General features: G+C 35.1%; 4 protein-coding genes and 1 pseudogene across 5 annotated transcripts; 2 read left to right on the top strand and 3 right to left on the bottom strand.

The window, feature by feature from the left end:
• The first annotated feature begins 1,369 nt into the window (after nt 1-1,369).
• LOC104777436 (signal peptidase complex-like protein DTM1) lies at nt 1,370-2,431 on the top strand. The gene is made up of 2 exons (XM_010501701.3): nt 1,370-1,752; nt 2,184-2,431. The coding sequence occupies exons 1-2, from the start codon at nt 1,511-1,513 to the stop codon at nt 2,272-2,274; spliced, it is 333 nt and encodes a 110-aa protein (XP_010500003.2). The 5' UTR covers nt 1,370-1,510; the 3' UTR covers nt 2,275-2,431.
• Nucleotides 2,432-2,630: 199 nt separating this feature from the next.
• LOC104777435 (uncharacterized) lies at nt 2,631-5,382 on the bottom strand. Of its 2 annotated transcripts, none has more exons than XM_087505953.1 (8): nt 4,896-5,382; nt 4,641-4,781; nt 4,270-4,534; nt 3,912-4,119; nt 3,678-3,814; nt 3,473-3,553; nt 3,282-3,348; nt 2,631-3,198 (listed from the first exon to the last, which is right to left on the bottom strand). In XM_087505953.1, exons 3-8 carry the CDS (start codon nt 4,446-4,448, stop codon nt 2,902-2,904), a joined length of 969 nt encoding a protein of 322 aa, XP_087362079.1. In that variant the 5' UTR covers nt 4,449-4,534; nt 4,641-4,781; nt 4,896-5,382; the 3' UTR covers nt 2,631-2,901. The 2 variants fall into 2 exon arrangements, with proteins under 2 accessions (XP_087362079.1, XP_010500002.1); XM_010501700.3 differs by having other exon boundaries at nt 4,270-4,497; nt 4,896-5,380.
• A 3,098-nt stretch (nt 5,383-8,480) lies between these two features.
• On the bottom strand, nt 8,481-11,000 carry LOC104777434 (sugar transport protein 5-like). The gene is made up of 4 exons (XM_010501699.3): nt 10,681-11,000; nt 10,251-10,570; nt 9,156-9,794; nt 8,481-9,067 (listed from the first exon to the last, which is right to left on the bottom strand). Exons 1-4 carry the CDS (start codon nt 10,814-10,816, stop codon nt 8,642-8,644), a joined length of 1,521 nt encoding a protein of 506 aa, XP_010500001.1. The 5' UTR covers nt 10,817-11,000; the 3' UTR covers nt 8,481-8,641.
• Nucleotides 11,001-12,230: 1,230 nt separating this feature from the next.
• Nucleotides 12,231-14,054, top strand: LOC104777433 (berberine bridge enzyme-like 14). Its single transcript, XM_010501698.2, has one exon. The coding sequence runs from the start codon at nt 12,296-12,298 to the stop codon at nt 13,892-13,894; it is 1,599 nt and encodes a 532-aa protein (XP_010500000.1). The 5' UTR covers nt 12,231-12,295; the 3' UTR covers nt 13,895-14,054.
• A 3,404-nt stretch (nt 14,055-17,458) lies between these two features.
• LOC147947005 (protein FAR1-RELATED SEQUENCE 5-like) lies at nt 17,459-19,399 on the bottom strand (annotated as a pseudogene).
• Nucleotides 19,400-20,682: the final 1,283 nt, after the last annotated feature.

Genomic DNA, 20,682 nt, shown 5'->3' with positions numbered 1-20,682 from the left:
GCTTCCTAGCATGTAGTTCATAGCTCTCAAGCTCTTCATATCGAATGCTCCTATCAATCCTTGTACTTTTATTGCTCTATGCATGCTTTGTTTTTTCTTATCCTCTGTTGTACTATAAACAATCATTGCCTTGTATGTTAATAACACCTCTTTGATCAAAAAAAAGAAAAAACTTACTTATTATTTTTCTCTCTTTTTAATAATTCAAGTTTTATTTGTATCACATACTTTCAAACTATTCTATGACTTTTAAATAATTTTATGATATAATTTTGTTAAAAAGTTATATAATATAATTTTTTTTAAAATGAAATACTTCCCGCAACATCGCGGAGATTTTGAGTCCTAATGACTGTTAATAACCAATTAGATTACTAGGTGATACATATTCACAAGTTCAAAATTCAAAATAAATTATGACTAATATCTTTAAATTTGATATTCTCTCTTAAAATATATAAGATCTTTTAGTTTTTTTCTTTGTTCTATTTTACATAAAAAATAATTCAAGTTATATGCACTTTTTATACTAATTTAATAATTTTTGAATATTTACATTCTGCAGTAACTTTTTTTTCTATCGGTTGAATTTTAAATGATACAATATTTATTATTATTATTTTGAATTTTGTGCTTTTTTCTATTGGTTGAATTTTGTGATACAATAATGAAATATATAAAGTATTCAAGTTGTGTCGTCAAAAAAAAAAAAGTATTTAAGTGGAAGATGATACTACCGTTCGAACACATATGTATAAATCATCATAACGTAGAAAATATTCAAATATATATATTTCGAATATATTATGAAATAAGTATTGGCTGCAATACAAGAAATTGAAAACAAATTTAGACGATAACTCAGGTTTAAGAACGCAAACAAACAACACAATCTTATATTGGTAGCTATTGGCTACCCTTCAATATACTTATATTTGTATAAGGTTATATAATTATTAGTTTATAATAGTAATAGAATTGTCAAAAAAAAGAGAGTAATAGAATCATATATTTATATATATATATATATATATATATATTTTATTAAAATTCGTTGTTCCTTAAGTTTATATATATTATCTAATTTTTATGTTAAAAATTAGTAATTATTAGTAATTTATTACATATTTTTTATTATAATTTTTACTTTAACGATTATGTCATTTTGTTTCGACAATATATTTTTCATCCGGATCTTAAACTAAGAAACTCAAATTGAATTGAAACAAACAATTTTGGATCCAAAAATACAGTTGGGACATCACTACATTTATGGCGGCATTCAATTGCCACGCATTTTTCCAAAATATCCCCTTAATATAAAAACCAATTTAATTATATAACTTAACACATTCTTCACAATCTTGAATCTTCTGTGAGTTATATTAGTCTTCTTCTTTTCATGTTTAACTCTGTTAGACTGTTACCATCCTTTTCGTTCTCTTCTCAAACGCACCTTCAACTAATCCCGCTTTTAAAAATAAATTACCTACTTACCTAACCATAACAAATGGGAAACGAAGCAGCACTGAGATCATCTATGGTAGGTCTTGCGTTGGTTATGGTGGTCGTATGGTTATGGACACAGTCTTTAAAGAAGACTGTTGTTACTTACGCCGTCGGTATTTCTCTTATCGGTGGCATACTTTTACCTGATTGGGACTTCTTTGATCGAAGTTTCTCACGGTGGGGATACCCTGTCACCGCCGAGGAAAGAGCCGCCGCTCTCGCCCGCAAATCCCATACTTCAAGGTTACTATCTTATTCCAATATCAGATTAGTTGTTTCATACGTATGTCACTTTCTTAATTGTTAGATCTAAATTCTGGTTTAGATTATATAAACCCCAATAGATAAATATACGGTATAGTGTTAACTAGGTTACATTTGTAATGTATGCATATTGTAACGCTACGGATATTTTTATATTGTTTATGAAAATTATATATTGATTTAAATTATTAGATCGGGTTTAAACTTTAAATTACTGGCCTAATGGTTGAACCTTTTTTTTGGGTCTAATAATGGATAAATCTTTGGAAAATATATATAACAACAACGTACAATGTTCGGATCAATCTGTAATGTGTGTATAGCAACGAATTAGGTTTACAAGTTATGTTAGTTTCTGTGATGGTTGAATTAAATTTACTTTTTATGTAAAAAACTATATATGTATGCAGGTTTAGAGTGTACCCTATGAGGATGGTTTTATACGGCACGGTCTATGGATATGCAATGTATAGATGGTGGATGTTCGTATCAAATTATTGAAGTCATCTTGTGTAACTCGTCCAGCTTTGCGTATGGTTTATAATGTTATTTAGCATATGTTTTAGCCTTGTTAAAATTTCCTTTCATAGAATTTATTTTAACTGCGAAGAGCATGAAAGACCCACATGCCTATTCAAGACATGCCTATCCAATCGAACCATACTGGTCTCGTTAGATTGATGATTACAAATTCACAATCATTTACCACGTAGAGGCTTTTTCCATTCAAAACAAAAAAGATTTTTTTTTTCTTGGACAAAAAAACAGTTTTACGTAATTCATATTTTTTGTTTCTTAATTTTTTTTCCCCCTATAGTGGAAGAAAAATAAACATGGTTACAATACTTTCAAGTGAGTTGAGCACTGTGGTAAAAAACACTATTGGGGTTAGAGTTAGAGAGATGAGCTACATGAATTGGCATATGGCTATCTTCGTTTGATATCCCAAAACCCAAAACAAAACTCCTAGAGATTCTATAAATGAACATTCTACCACCAAATTCTATCCCACATCAAAGATCTTTAGGTTAAAAGTGGAGAACAAAATGACAACTTTCAAGACTTCTCAAACTTCCTGATAACTTATGTTTTGCCCTCTGAAGTCGATATATTAGAAAGTAAATGTCTCTAGGTTTTTTTCGCGAGGAGTAACAGGGGGGGAGGAGGAACACCAAAAACCCAATCTAGAACGTTCAAGTATTTTGATCGAAATACCTCTCTTTCTTGCGCGTAACAATGCATTATAATGGCTGTCGAAACGCTGAACACAACCACATCTGCTCTTCTTAGACTCTTGGGCGGTCGTATATATCCTGCATCTGTCATGCAAGTGAAGAAGCTCTCTATTGCCCTCGCTAAGCAGTAGAGTGATATCTCTATTCTTCTGCTTTTCTTCTCAATAGCTAAGGCCAGACCTGTTGGGAACTGCAGGAAAAAGCCTCAGTTTAGGTATAATATTAGCTATTTTCAAAGACATGTATGTGATGTGGATGGATTTGGTTTGTTACCGTTGCTATAGCCACGAGCGGTATGTTACATGTCTCAAAAGTTCGGAAAAGTAGACAAGTCCAAGCCCTAGTTTAAATCATTACAGAGATGGTATAAGTTTAAACTTCAAGTGATAAATTTTTTTTGATAAATCTTCCTATGTTTTTAGTTAAAGTATGAAATTTAGAGCTTCTCAATAAATGATTCTAACCAGGCAGAAGAGCAGTAAGTCGAGAGAAACAAACTTGATCTTGCCGTGCCCAGAAGACCTTTGCCAAGTATCGAGTATTGCCTGTGAGATTGGATATGAAAGATATCGTGAGGTGATGAGTAAATTATAACGTATAGAAACTAAATACCATTTTTAATGAGCAGTATAGAAAATTATAAGATTCTGCAGGACATGAATCTAGTACTTTTTTAGCAGGTCTTGACGATGGACTATTAGCGCTGGAATCAAGTAGACAGGGACATAGACAGGTAGAGCCCTCTTGTAAGCTTGAAGGAAAAATGTAATACCATGCTTAACACATGACTCATTTCCATGTATTATCTACATGGAAACAACATGAGACAATTAACACAAAGGAGGCAAGTAATGCTTGGTATTGATACTTTAGTAAAACAAAAGATACGATATAAACACATACCGAACATGGGACTTTCATGTTAGGATCCAGTTTGATATCAACTCCAACAGACTTGTAATACTTCTCAATTGCCCTTAAATTGGTGAATGGTTGAGCGCTGGCGATATCTTTTACACCTTGTAAGATTGAAAGATCCTTCCCACCATGTTTATTAAGAAAAGACTTGTACGATGAAGGAAGGCTCTCTTGTTTCAAAATGTAAGCAGACCTGAAAGAAAAAAAAAACACACACACACAAAAATTGCTAATCTAAGAATAAATTCTATAATCTGCATAATCAGAAACCACTAAATAACCAAGAACCTAGTAACAACTGAGCAAGATGTTAATATCTTTGTAGAGAGAAAGGAGAACATACAAAATCTGTGAGGAAGAGAGACACATGAGAAACAAATCCCCATGTTTCCAAGTAAGCGGCTTGCATACCGTACCGAACCGTTTACTCTTAATGCCACAACGCGACGCAAGGACCGCAGCACGCATCAATATATAAACAGCCAAACTCGTATGTTGAGTATTTGGCCCTGTGAGAAGCATAGATGGTCCAGCCACCAATCCAGCAAACAGGGCCCTCCACTTTGCAGTTCTGGATTCAGATAAATTACTTCACTGTGTGATCAAATCTGAAGCAATCGATATAATTCTATATTTCACTATTTTGGTTCATTCTACAAAAATCAGAAAACAAAACAAAACAAAAAATCCAAAAGATTAGTGTAGGGACATTGCCTCTTGTCTCCTACTAAAGCAGCAATAGCTTCATCAACTGTAACAAAAGTCCCAGCAAAAGTTCCTAAAAACAATCCGTATCTCAACGTCTCCTTTATCCCCAGAGCAATCGCTTCACTATTCGAAAACTCCCCAATTTTCCTAAACCGGATTACGATCAGATCAGATTGAGCTATTAAACCGGAAATAAATTAAAAAAAAAAAAAAAAAAAAAAAAAAAAAAAAAAAAAAAATCTCAAGGCGGATTAGGCTAACCTGGATTGAGAAGAAGACCTACGACGGCGAGCGAAACGAGCTACGATTGAGAAAATAGCTAATCCACCTTTTAAACCAGTACCTATAGTGAATCCTTTAACGGAAGCGACGATGATTCTTCGAAGCTTCTCCGAATCATCCACCGATTTCGATTCCGATTCAGAGGAACAGGAAGAAGAAGAGAGATCGAATCGATCGGAACTTTTGCAGTGAATGCATGTAAACTCATCCGATTTACCGAATTCGTCGCCGGGATTCACATCGTTGTCAGAGTTGATGCATGATGAGCAACGAGAGCCGTTCGTCGACTCTCCGGAAGGTGACGACATGACGTCGTCGTCGGTGAGAACTCTCCGTATTGCGCCGAAAGAGCTTTGGTGGGAAATTGGGAATTGGCTTTTGAATAAAATACACAAAAAAAAAAAAAAGAGAAGAGAGAACCAGAAAAAAGGAGAGAGTGAACGAAGGGGACAAATAAAAATTTCGTAGATGATTTAGTAGAGAGGGCCAGTAAATATTATCCAGCTGTCAAGGAGTAACTGCCACGTGTCGGTTTTGATTTGTTCTTTTCTGTTTATGAATCTTTTGATTCTTCTGCTTTGGGAACCGTAATGATTTGGAAGTATGGGTTGTGGGAAGGCGATGGGCTTATTTTATGGGCTTGAAAGCAGATATATAGGATAATATTAAAAACTTGCAACGTTACACAAACAATACGAAATCTTAATATATTTTTTTCCTATAGTTGTGATTTTTATGGATATGGTTGATTGAAGAGGTTTTTTTTTTATCAGATTTCAGAGTCCATACATTTCCAGAAAACATAGATATAGGTATTTTCTAAATGCTTATGCGAACTAAACATGTTTAGTTAAAATCATTTTTCAAAAAATATGTATAATACATGTTTTATTGTTGAACGCTTGAATTCTTTTATGAGAATCCAAAAAAATACATGTAAAGACATGAAAGGTGATCTCGAGTCTCATAGAATTCACTACAACTACAAAGTAAACAAGGTTAAAGCTGACCCAAAATACGGGTTGCATTGGAATAACATCTAGAAGACTAGAACAAGCTACACGCGTAAGAAAAAAAAAATAATATATATATATATATATATATATAGTCTTATTAAGTCTTAGATAATACAAAGATCTTATTTAGTCTAAGAATACCTAAGATCAGTGTTTTCCTGGAATCGTTAAGATCTCTCTGGATCTATCCGAAAAAAATGATTTGTGAATATTCTACACACAAAAAACTAAAAGCTCTTAATTTTATTAAACAAATCAACTTTCTCATACAATAAGCCTGAATATGCTATTTATAATTTTTTTCTTTTTTTTTTGTCAAACCAGTCTCGCGGCTATTCATTCATTCAAAGATAAAAGTTACAGCTTTTAGAGGTTTAACCAACACAAGGCGTGAATCAAAAAAAACTACGAGCAGATAAAAGGCATCAATGTCCAACTACAAAGTAAACAAGACCAATAGATGTTGTAGACATGGGCTAAAGGACACCAAATCACAAGCAGATCCAGAGGGTGTCCAAATCACATTCACGGTGATAGCAGGAACATGGTGAATTGTTCTTATCAATAGAAATTGAGACATTAAGAAGGGTTCCACAGCCGAGAATCTCGATGGATGGTCATTGGCAAGGAAGAGGGTGGTTATGGGTTTCATGGCGGTTAGAGTTTGCTTAAGAGGTTGTCGGTAACCGCAGTTCCATGGAATTGAGGTCATAATGCCGAAGCTCTTCAAACTTTGGACAAAGGTGATACACTCCTTGGCTTTGATGATATGCCGTTGACAAAGTTCAGGGCATAGGAGAGATATGGATAGAAGATTAGGGAAGCTCCGGTAATCACCTCTTCTTTGAGAAGTGATCATAATGCCGGTCTCCCTCACACTTCGGGTAGCTGGACAGATGGTGCACATGAGGAATTGTAGTGACTCAGGTTCCAGTTTCGGAAGGTAGAACATAGTAGAGAAGCTTTAGTAACCACAGCTGCATAGGGCTGAGATCATAATGCCAATCTTCTTCAAACTATGACAGTTCTGGGGGTTAAGCCTAGATAGTTCTAAGGGTAGGGTTCTCAAAAACCTTTTGTAACCACATAGCAACAATGATTGATATTATTCAACTGCAATCTTCGGACAGTGGGTTTCAAGTATCGGCACAGAGGTATACTAACTGGGAACAAAAGAAGATTTGGGACATACATGATTTGATGAAGCACAATACTCGACTCGTAAAGCTTCGTCTCGATCTGACGCAGCTCCGACGTCATCACAGAGCTCATGTCCAACTACGTCCAAGTAAAACACTTGGTGAAGGGAACTAATTCCGAGGAACAAAGAGATGTTGGGGATGACTTCAAAGGGAGTTGATAAGAACGACAGAGGCCAAGGCTAAAAGCGGGTTCAGGGATTTCAGATTTGACATTGGGTGGCTGAGGGCTTGACAGAGGCAGACCGTTGAGGAGACTCATCGGTTGAGGTAGGGAGAAAAGGGGAGGATGAAGCTGGAGCATGGCCGGAGTAGCGATTGTTGACCCTCCAGTGAAGTCGAAACAGAACCAGACCAAGATTAGTGAGCAAAGAAGAGGATGAGGGTGACAGATCGAAGTCCCAGTGGCACCGATCGGATTCGACGCCGCCGGAAGAGGATGTCTCGTAAATCGTGCCAGAGAAAAGCGGTTAGGGCGAACTGGTTTTCTTCTCGAAAAAAAAAGTTAGGATATACAAAGATATGAATATGCTGTTTTTAATAAAACCATAAAACCCTAAGATCTATGCAATATTCTAGAAACCTCTAAAGATAAATCATGTAATTAATAATAATATTAAAATACAAATAATCCTAATTATGTGCTGCATCAATGTCCAAATACAAAATCAGTTCCCACTACAGAAATTGGACGTAGTTTATGGGTTTTAATAACAAATTGTCACAAAATATTGAAACAAAATTGACGCAAATTACCACTGTTTTCTTAATGACAAATTGTAGCAAATTTGTTAGAACATAATTGTGGTATTTGTAACTATTACCGAGAATTTAGTTTGTGAAAAGTTGTAACAACCCGTTACAATATATCTGAGACTAAATTGAAGCAAATTGATACAATAATAATTGTTGCAAATTTATAGCTAATTTGCTTTCTCACAACGGGGATTTTGCTACTATCCTATAGACGCAAATAAATTTTCGAAACAAATTTATAGCAAACCAATTTTTGTTATAAAAATACGTACATAACTACAATATTATTCGTAACTATACAACCCAAAAACTGTAGTGTCCTTGATTAGAATAACATTGTCTAAAACAAGCTACACTCACATAGAGAAAAAAATGAAATGTATATGCGAATTTTACCTACTCGTCTATAAGCTCGTGTGATTATGTGAAAAGTGTATAAAAAGAAGAAAACTTCATATGGTTTATGTTCCGTATTGTAAATGAGTCCTACATATTTTTGTAAACTAACCCAATTTCAAATTTTCAATTTGCTATATAACCTATAATGAAACTCTTTTGCACTTTAATTTTGTAGGATATCAATATACAACTAATTAGACAGCTTGAAAATAACTAATATCATAACAATATAAATATTCCAGTGAAAATATGCATACAATACTAATTTGATGTATGTTACCTGTCTTATATCCTTTCAATCCTAACTAATAAACATAATCCCTGGAAAATGTAAACCACTGCAATTTTGCATCTTTCAAGTTGACGTCCGTTTAGTAAACCGTTGCCAATACCAATGCTTCTCCCAAACTTGATACATGGAATCCACAGGGATCCCTTTTGTCTCTGGCAAGAGCATGATGACGAATAACGTCATTATAAAGATCCAACCGCCGTAAAACAAGAACGCACCGTACTTGAAATCGCAAAGCGTTACCAAGAACGTCTGAGAGAGAGCAAACGTTGCGGCGAAGTTCACGGCCACGCTTAAGCTCTGACCAGCCGGCCGCATCTTGAGTGGGAATATCTCACTCGGGACCAGCCAGCTCAATGGCCCCCATGACCATCCAAACCCAGCCGCGTATATGCAAAGTAACACCACTACCGTCACGGCGTAGCCCTTCTTCATCTCTCCGTCCCCGGTGGCTCCCTCTGTCACCGCTAGCAACGCAGCCACTGCCACCTGTACATGACTATCAATTTTTGCATGCATGGTGATAAGCATAAATATATAATCCATGACTTAACCTAATTAGAAGTTTAGAACGTACCTGACAGATAAACATCTGAATACCACCAGCAATAAACAATAAACGTCTACCAAACCGGTCAATAACCATAGTTGAGACAAGAAGCGAACCAAGATTAACCAACCCGAGTATCAAGGTCGCGATAAGAGCCGGACCAGAACCAAACCCAACCGATCGAAACAGAACCGGCGCGTAGAACGCATTAACCGTGATCCCGGTTAACTGTTGAAAACATGGTATCGCCACAGCAACCACAAGATGAGGCCTATACCGTCTTTCCAATATCGTCTTCATAAAAGGTTCGGCTCTAGCCTCTATGGCTAGCTGGCTTGACCTAGCCAACGCCGCTAGCTCGGTTTCCACATCAGCTATGTTTTCGACGCCACGTAGCTTTAGCAACGACGCGTGAGCATGTTCGTGTTTCCCACGGGCCAAGAGGCTAGAAGGTGTGTCGGAAATGAATAGACATCCGACGGTCATGATCGCGGCTGGTACAGCAGCTAGGCCTAGTGAGATGCGCCATCCGTTGTGAAGGCTGTCCGTGCCGTAGTTTATTAGATTGGCTGCTACTACTCCGACACCGATGAAGAATTGAAAGCCGGAGTTGAATGCTCCACGCCATCGCGGTGGCGCTACCTCCGAAAGATATACCGGTGCCGCCTAGCGTACGTACGAGTTCACATTCAAAACTTTGTATTTTTTTTAGTTACCTTGTAATAGATTTGCTTACAAAAACCAAATACAAGTTAAACCGAAACTAAACTGTCTACAAAGCGCATAATTTTGAAGTGTAGTAACAAACCAACAAACTGAAACAGAAAGTGGACCATAACAGTTTTAGTGTAGTAAAAATTTATAAAAGTTGTATAGTTTAATTGTCGCATAAATATAATATTAATGCAATATAGAAAAGTTGTCTATTTTTATTATTTCATAAATATAATATTAACCATACGAACTATATATTTGGCTTCAGGTTTTATAGAAGTGATAAAAAAGAAAAAAAAAATCAAAATCAAAGAAACTAAATCATAAATCGGATGGCTCACTTTTCCATGTATATCTACACAAACAAACAAAATTATATTATGGACTTGAAATTGGAACTACAGCTACCTGGTTGGTGAAACCAACACCAAATCCTAGCAAAATCCGACCGGAAATGAGCATGGCTATGTTGGCAGCTAAACCATTGATCAGGGCACCAAAGAGGAAAGTGAAACCGCCGAGGATCATGGTGGTGCGGCGACCATAAGCCGCAGTGAGACGGCCAGCCACTAAGGAAGCGACTAAGCCGGCGACATAGAGGCTAGATGTGAAGGCCGTAAGAAGTTGGCTGTCGTAGACGCAGTACACATTCGTCTTAGCTTCCGAAGCTTTTTTAAGAACTGATGGAAAGAATTTCTCAAGAAACGGCTTCATAGTCGTCACACCCCCTTTGTTAAATTTAAAAATCAAAAATTAAATTAATTAGTATAATTTGGTTTTTACTTAAATTTTAAAAACTTGTTGTATGAGATGATCCTTTGTGTGCTAGAATTATAACCTGAGATTCCGATGTCGTATCCAAATATGAGACCGCATGAGGCAGCCACAATGCAACTCATGACAACTGTGGCTGTGATCTTGGCGTCAATGTTGCCGGCGTCCGAGTCATCAAGAGCCAATCCTCCGATAGCCATTTTGCTTATCCCTTACGAATGCATGAAAAAGTTGCTTTTGTTGTAAACCCAAATGAACAAAGAGAATACATTAAAGAGGGCTTTTAGGTGAATCTTTTAGTTAGTTGGCGTCATGACTTGATGGTGCAAGTGTGCAACCACTTATCAATTTTTTCTTATGGTTACAGTTTGTACACAAATACATACGTCTAAGTCGATTGGACTACTTACCTATATATACGTAATAGTGAACTATGCTAATTCACGTTAGTCAAAAAATACCATATGTAGATAACAATAGATCGAGTTGGGTATAAACATCCTTATACCCATTAAAAATATAAGAATATGGAAATAGATACCCGCACACAAAGACAAAGTTTACATAATGGTGGTTTGTCACGTGTTCCACCATTTTGGTAGGAAGAATTAAAGATGTTAGTTTCAGCCTCAGTGCTTTTAATTATAGTAACGTATACAAGCGTGACGACATGTATCACATCACGAAATCATTTTCTGAGATGTACATTTTGACTAAATGTGTAATATTTGCTTAATTTTGTACCATTTTTCGCATGTAGTGACGAATTAATATTTGGCTCCATTAAAGCATTTTTTTTTTAAATATAAGCAAATTGAGAATGAACCCCATCAATTAGTTGGTTTGTATAAAAACATTAATTAATAATATCTATGCAATGTGTCCATGACTAATTAATATATCTATTCATTTCTCCATAACATCTTTAAGATATAAAATTCCAAATGCGGAGTCTTCAACAATAGAGCTATTGGGACTTTACGTTCGAATCAACCACCTCTTGTGATCACTTTAACAAGTCTTTAGCAATAGAGATATATTGGCAGTTTGGCACTTTTTATAAGTTAATGGCCTGAAAAATTTAAACTAGCACATAAATTAATGGCCACACCAACACATGCTTGTGTAGCAACTATTGAAGGCGTGATCTCGAGATAAATCTTGATAGTCTTATAATAAGGTTTAAATTTCTCTGAAGTCCTAATTGGACAAACCTCTTTTGTATTGAATAAGAAACCACCTTCTCTAATTTCTACATTATCTTTGAGGTTTCAACCTAACTATACTCGCTACAAATTGTCAGAACGCGTATTGAACTTGTATATTATTTAATGTGTTTGAAACCTGCTTTAGACAAAAAAACAAAAAAAAAATAGGGGATATAATAAATTAAATTATTCATTTTTTGGGTTGGAAATATATATTTAGATTTTAACTTTCAAGATTGTCATTTTAAACTTTGTTTGTAATGTAATAGACAAGTTATTATTATTTTTAAAAGATCTAGTTGTAATTAACTATATTGACTACTTTTTAGATTTCAAGTCTACCAAAAATATACATTCATAAGAAAAGCAATTTATTATTCGTTTAAGACAAACTAATACAATATATAATAACACAATCCCTCACCAATCTCTCAGAACACTAGAGCCATTATCTTCTCCAAGGTAAGAAAAATGAATGCTCTAACAACTCAAACCCTAATCGTCATAGTTTTTCTCCTTATAATTCCAACATCATTAGCAGCACCACCAACACTCGAAGACAGTTTCACACAATGTCTCACTATTTTCAAACCTTCCGACCAAGAGTCCCCAATCCAAAACTTCACATACACGCAACAAAACCCTAACTTCCTCACTATCCTCAACAACTACGTCCGTAATCTCCGTTACTTCAACGGCACGACACGTAAACCAGTAGCGATTGTGACCGCGGCTCACTTCACTCATATCCAAGCTACAATCAACTGCGGCAAAAAACTCGGACTCCAGCTCCGGATCCGTAGCGGAGGCCACGACTACGACGGTATGTCTTATTTATCCACGGTCGATTTCGTCGTCCTCGACATGTTTAACTTACGGTCAATCGAGATCGATCCAAAACTCGAAACCGCGTGGGTACAATCCGGTGTGACCCTAGGAGAGATCTACTACGAAGTTGCCAACAAAAGCAACAACCTCCGTGGGTTCCCAGCCGGAATCTGCCCTGGTCTCGGCGCTGGTGGGCATTTTAGCGGTGGAGGTTACGGAAACATGATGAGGAAATACGGTTTATCGATTGATAACATTATAGACGCTAAGATCGTCGATGCTAACGCAAGAGTCTTGGACCGGAGCTCTATGGGAGAAGATCTTTTCTGGGCCTTACGAGGCGGTGGAGCCGCTAGCTTTTGTGTTGTCTTAGCTTGGAAGATCAAGCTTGTTCCGGTGCCGGAGAAAGTTACCGTCTTTAACGTTGAAACGGTAGGAAACAGAGGAGGAGTAACCACTACCGATCTTGTAGCCAAATGGCAAGAGATCGCTGACAAGGTCGACAACGATCTGTTTATAAGATTAACGTTGAGCTCAAGTAACAAGACTGTTAAGGCTTCTTTCATGGGAATGTTCTTAGGAGACTCCGAGAAGCTTCTAGAGATTATGAACGCCAAATTCCCGGAACTCGGTATTAATAAAACAGAGTGCATAGAAATGAAATGGATCGAATCGGTTCTGTTCTGGCTTAGTATCCCACCCAATACAGCACCAACATCGGTCATGCTAAACCGGATTCCGCAAAAGCAAATCTTCCTCAAGAGAAAATCCGATTACGTGCAGAAACCGATCTCGAAACCCGGTTTGGAATCGATATTCAAGATTCTGTTAGAGAACGAGAACGTGACGATGGCTTGGAACCCGTACGGCGGGAGAATGAGCGAGATACCGGAGACAGAGACGGCGTTTCCTCATCGAGCAGGGAAAATGTTCAAGATTCAGTACTCCTCGAACTGGTTCGTGCCAGGTGAAGCAGCCGCTAGAGATTGCTTGAGCCAGACGGAAAGAGTGTTTGACGCAATGAGCCCTTACGTGACTAAGAATCCAAGAGAGGCGTTTTTGAACTACAGGGACGTTGACATTGGGAAGAGCTTGAACTCAACATACGAGGAAGGTAAAGTGTATGGAGTTAAGTATTTTAAGGATAACTTTGAGAAGTTGGTTCAGGTTAAGACAAGAGTTGATCCCGACAATTTTTTCCGATACGAGCAGAGCATTCCGGTGCACATTAGCCGCCGTTAGAGACTTTTCTTATTATTTGTCTTGTTTTATGTTAATCTTTTTCTGTTGTTGTTTCCCCATCTGTATTAATTAATAAATAATATATAGTACTTGTAATTTACTCCATAAGTCTATGGTATTTTTTTTCGTTGTACTAATATATTATATATTTGTTATAAAACATAACGCAAATATTTATAGTATTATTATATTACATATGTAGTATGTATGTGAAACGAGAGAGAGAAAAGAGGTAAGTGAAAGAATTCATTCTCTCTTAATTATTGTTATCTTACGATTACAATCAAACAAATGAACTTATATATAGGAGTGAGAAATACACTTACTTACTACTTAAGAAACTTGAAGAAGAAGTAAAAAATGAGATAAACATCACTAATAGATAAGTACCCTCTCATTAAATACTTTATTATGTAAAAACCGTATAGGATAAAATCCGTGATAACGAAAAAAGAGTACAATGACATAATCTCCCTTTTATAGCAGATAAGTCTTGTTTTTTTCATAGGTTTCGTAGATGACTCATATCGATCACTTTTTGCTTAGAACAAACGAGTTTACTTTTCTTCATATCTTCCGTCGATGATTCATATCGATCATTCCCTTCATTCTTCTAATCTAGTCAATATATGACAAAGATTTTGAAGAGAGATAGATCTTCACCATTGACATTCTTCTTTCAGATCGATAATTTGTGTGTTATTTGCTACCTCGTTAAAAACCTTGTCATGGAAAAACTCAGTGGGATAAAAACCATGATAATGGAAAAAGAGTGCAACCACACAAATCATCATATTCTCCCCCTGGAAGTATCATCTTCAAAAGATGAATTTTGATCTCTGAAGATGCATTTTGAATGAAGTAGCAGGAAGCACCTTTGTAAGTACATCTGCTACATTGTTATTTGAGCTGATGTATTGGCTATCAACTTTCTTATTCTTCTCAAATTCTTGACCGTAAGAGAAGAATATATCTTGTCTTGTCGTTCTTGGTGTAGCTTCCTTTGATTTGGGCGACATATGCAACAAAGTCTTCAAACAGAGTTGTTGCCTTTCAGTTGCTTCTTGTTAATGGGTCCAAACAAGCATTAACTAGTTGATGCTGATCGAATCCTCAGTTCGAAGTTTTTCGTCAACATGTTACGAGGCTCCAATCTTAGGCAGATAACTATTGATTGACGTTCAAGCATCATCTGAGCCATTAGGGATTCTCGATATGGCATATGAAGCAAAACTATTTTAGGATGACTTGAATAAGCGACGACCAAAGTTTGTCACTAAAACGTCACAAAGTCGTTGTTTTGCTATATATCTTTATATAGATCCGATAAAAATCTTCCATCTGCAAAAACAACTAGACCAAACTCGGGGTTTCTAAAAAATAATAATCTCAAGTCATCGTACCTTTGCAATAGAAGATACATTCTAACTCATCTCAAAATTTACACATAGAGAATGAGTTATATGCTGGAAAGAGATTAGTAGCAAATGATATACACAATATAAATGCTCGTCAGCATTTATATATGATCTTATATGACTATATATATATATATATTTATTTGACTTCCTTTAGAAGTGATTAGTATAACATCTATTTCGATAGATGTTTATTTTGGAATATCTAGAGACATATTTGTCTTTCCAAGATCTTTTATTCTGAATAACTCTTCAAGAGTTTTGATGATGTTTAAAATCATCGCTGTTATGAGTTTTCGAAGACATAATTATCATATCATATATTTTTCGGGATAAGCTCTTCAAGCATCTCATGAGATGTATTTCAAGTCATCATATAACATCAATTTTGTTTGATATAGGGTACTTTAACAAAACATGGCACGACACACCATTTTGTTATATATCATTATACCCTTTTGATGCTTGGACCACTAGTCCAAAAATTACTCGTCTATTATACGAGTTTATATAGACCTGACTACCTCTTTTATAGGCCAATATATATCTCTATATGCTCACAGAGCGGAGATTTATGATCCTCATTAATCACATTGCGCGATATAATATTTTATTGTCGACATTATGTCTTTGGTTCCATATTTCCCATAATGACATGGTTAATCGAGATCTCTTTAATCATTATATAAATAATTTTATTCAGGTACCTGATTTCGTTATTAATCATATCAATCGGTTTCTCTACTCCTCTTGAGGAGTATCTTGCTCCTCTTTAGGTGTCTATGTGCTCCTCTCTGGGAGTCTATTAGCTCTTCTTAAAGAGTCTATCTACTCCTCTTTAAGAGTTCATTTGCTCATCTTTTGAGAGTATAATCCTATTTTTAATTTGCTCCTTTTTCTTTTTAAAGATTTTATTTATCTAAGGAACCAAAGTAGTCTATCACGTTTCTTATGTGTCATAGGCTTAGTATGTCATCCGCCAGAGACATATTTTATTGGAGCATTTTTTAGTTGGGATGTGAGATTTCTTAGAACTACAAGTTCATATTCATTTATGTGAGGATCAATAATTATATGAAATCTCATCCATCACATTTTTGCATTTGATTTGCAATATATATTTTGAATAGTGATCTGTTGAACTTTTAAACTTTTAAGTTCATATTCATTTGTTTAAAAAGACCCTAAACTATTCGATGATTCTCCCATAATGATGGAGAATTTTATCATCCAACTTGATGATATGCAAATCTTGCAATAGGCACATCTCTCATAAGATGGTTCAATATTATTAGAGCGTAGACTCATCTCCTGCATCTATATATTTCATCCTCTTTAGATGATATATTTTATGTGGTGTGGAGGAGCATTTAAAATATGCATCACACCACATAAGATTTGAAATAAGATATATTTGATCTCCAATCATGAATATATAACATGGGAGAATTATTTCTTTCAAACTGTTGGCCTCATATATAATATTTATTAGAACAATTCTAACCAATCAATTAGCCATATCATCTTCATAAAATAATTCAAAAACAAAAACAATTAAAATTAATTATGGAAACCACTAACTAATTGTCTCACCTAAGAAAAGGAAAAAATACAGAATTGTAGGGACCACTAATTTTTTGTAAAAGTTGTTGTCTTTATTTTCTCCGAGAAGAAATCGTTGAACTGCACTCCAAAATGCAAAAAAAGAATAGTTGGACCTTATTAATCAAATGGAAAAAAACTCAACAATATGAACAAACACCACTAAGTACTAAGTAGTAAATATATGGACCTTATCAATCAAATGGACAAAAAATTACTCTCTGTATACTAGATGCACACTCGGTCACTCACTCATACATATATGCAGATAAAATACTTTAGGACGTAGAGAATCACATAAGTCGAGTAAATGTCAAGACAAATCAATATGTATCCAACAACCAAAAAAAAAAACAGAAAAAAGTGAGTAAATATCGAGGAATTCAACGAGAGATATTAAAATAGTTTCAGAATAGTTTATGGATATAACGACTTGACCTCTAAACAAAAATTAAATAGTCCTTAGATAATAATAGAGTTTCAACAGTTTTGTGTGTTGTACACTTCAAAATAATAGAGCTTAGATAAATCACCATAACACTTGTCAAATTCCTACAAAAAATATAAATTTCAAATTATAAAAAACAACAGATAATTTAAATATAAAAACGAAAATTAAAGTATTTACTTGTAATTGTGGAAAATAATTATGTCGGTAAGGTCGGATCAGTGGTAGCAACAGATAACTGAGTATTAGAAATGAGAGTTGAGTACTGAAACATTTTATCGATTTATCTTGTAATTAATATACATACACAAATTGATTAAGTCACATTTTAGTGATATTGGACATAAACAAAAAAAAAGGAAAATTATTTATTAAATACCTGAAATGATAATTTTCTCTTTGATGTACCACATTTTTTTTTGTTTCAAGAGCATTCAAATACCGACCATGAAGTCCGACTGTTTTGTTCTTTGGTCGTCCAACAGTAGCTTTTCTTTTAATTCCACTTGCGTTTGGAATTTTTTCGTCTTCTTCTCCTTCCAAAAGTTCAACATGTGAAGTTGATAGCATCCATGCATTAGCTTTTACAAGTTCCTTTTTCTTTTCCTTTAACTTTTTAAGCAACTGACATGCAGCAATAGATGCAATCTCACGGAAATTTCGACATAAATGGCTGTAACGCTTTCCAATCGATTGTGTTACAGATCCATTAGTTATCTCTGTACGATAAGAATATATGCTTCGTGATTTTGCCTCTTTACTCCATCGAGTCAAGATGTAGGTACATGGAATTCTTCTAACATCCTTTTTATCCAACACTTTCAATGTATGACGACATAAGATCCCAACAAAAGAATACTTCATGCAACTAGACTCTACTGCTTGGTTTATAGCATCATAATTAACCAAATGCTCTTTCGGTCCACCACGATAAGATACTTTGTATTCATACACCATCTCAGACTTACTAACCTTTTTTGCAACATAATCACCGATAACTGTATATTGCTTCTGAAACAAGCTAAAAACTTCAGGTGTATACACTTCTTCTGCATGCTGCAACATCTCTAAAGAAGCCAATAATACTGAAAAGGTATGCATCATTTTGAAGTCTGCGGTTAAATCTTTATATCGTCGATCATCCAAGACTCTCTCATAGTGTTCAAAGAAGGACAATAAGTCATAGCTGCTCTTCAAGTATCTTTTCAAAATATTATTTATACTTTCACTACGTTGTGTGCTCACCATATCTGCTGTAAAAGTATGACGTCCATACACCGTTGCCCATTTTTCTCTCACATCAAACACATTCTTCAACCATATATTTTCTGTCAAATTATGCTTCTCAAGCATATTACTCCATGCCAATAACCAATTTTCTTCCTCCTCTTGGTCATATACACAATTTCCAAAGTCTTTGGCAAATTGTCCTGGCTCGTGAAATACATGACTCAACTTCTTTGCAGCATTATGGTAAATATGCCAAACACATAACCTATGCTTTGTTTCGGAGAACACCTTTGTTATTGCATTCGCCATTGCTGCAGACTGATCAGTAAGAATTGTTTTTGGTTGTTTTCCAAACATTGCTCCGAGAAAAGTCTAAAAAAGCCACTTATATGACTCTGTGGTTTCATCATATAGTAAAGCAGCACCAAACATAATAGTTTGCTTATGATGATTCACCGCTACAAATGGAGCAAATGGTGTATCATATTCATTGGTCTTATAAGTTGTGTCAAAGCAAACAACATCTCCAAAAAGATTGTAATCACTTATAGACCGATCATCTGCCCAGAAGATATTCGTGATCATATCATCTTCATCAAGTTGCATTGAATAAAAAAAGATGAATTATCCTCTTTTTTTTTTTTGAAAGTATTCTAAAACTGCTCCAGCGTCTCCTTTTACCATTTTTTCCATTCGCTTTCAGTAAATGTAATTTCGATAATCGTTCTCCAAAAAACCCAGATTTTCTCGTCCCCCAACTTCTCTACTCATCATTTCGACGGTTGCTTTTGCTGAAATTCCTGACATCTCAGCATCATCAACATGTTGTGTTTGAGCGACAAAGAACATCCGGTTTCCTTTTATTAAATGCTTCATAGGCGTCTTCACTAAATCATGGTTGTGACTCTCGTTGAAAGACACATCTTAAATTTTCCTGTCCTCTGAAGGTAGCAAGTCATATGAGCTTTACAACCACATCGAGTAATTCGTTGTGAATAATTTGTTTTTTTCTCGGTTTCCTTCCTAAACCCCTCTTTTGAGCAAACATAAAGAAGCCCCACCACCTTTTTTTTTTCTTCCTCCGTTGTTTTCTTATATCGAAACCATGTTCTCCTCCAAACTTTTTATAAACATTATATGCAGATTCATCAGAACTAAACTCCAATCCAATACACATCTCATCTTTCTTCTCATTTTTTGTGTTTGGTTCTAAAGTAGAAAAATTCTTCAGTTTCAACATAGTCCTCTTTGTTGGCAATTTCATCTTCTTCTTCCTCAAATTCGTCGTCATCACTTACTGAATCATATTTTTCTACTTGAAACTCAAACTGTTTTTGACTAAGACAATCGGGCTCACCCGAGACTGAAACTTGCACACTACATTCATATTGATCATCATGAACAAATTCTTGACCATTCTCCATCGCAACCTGCAATAATTTATATGATATTAATTTATTAATATATCATATTAATTTTGTCAATAAAAGGAAAAATAAACTATTAAACAACAAGAAAATAAAATAATGATGAGCATAATTATGATGACGAAGAAAAGAAAACATACACTACAAAAAACTAATGATGACGAAGAAGAGAATTAGGAGCATAATACAACGAAAACTGTAGATTCAAGAATTATACATACAGATAAATCAAAATTTGAGAGAGAAGACACCAATACCAGATGGACGTGACACGTGAGGATGGGAAGAGAGCATGACTTATTCGTTTGTTCTTAATGATTTTTAATGGTTGGACTTTGGTTCGTAGTAGAAAAGCAAATCTCTTTATTCATGTGAAAACTAGGGTTAATTGACTTTATATATGAGATTTAAAGTTATTCATTTAAGTATTTTTTTCCTTTTCGTAGGTGAGACAATTAGTTAGTGGTTTCCATAATTAATTTTAATTGTTTTAGTTTTTGAATTATTTTATTAAAATGACATGGCTAATTGATTGGTTAGGAAGGTGGGGGTGAATAAGATGGGTTCACCCCTCTATTTATTACATACAAAATTGCATGTTTCATGTAAAAACAAAAAGATTAAATAATCATGAATCGTTTTGCAATATCTTGGAGTTGCACT

This window comes from Camelina sativa, chromosome 3 (genome assembly GCF_030686135.1).
Source record: "Camelina sativa cultivar CO46 ecotype springtype chromosome 3, ASM3068613v1".
NCBI lineage: Eukaryota > Viridiplantae > Streptophyta > Magnoliopsida > Brassicales > Brassicaceae > Camelina > Camelina sativa.
The sequence above is the reverse complement of the archived record's forward strand: the minus strand, read 5'-3'. Positions and strand labels throughout refer to the sequence as shown.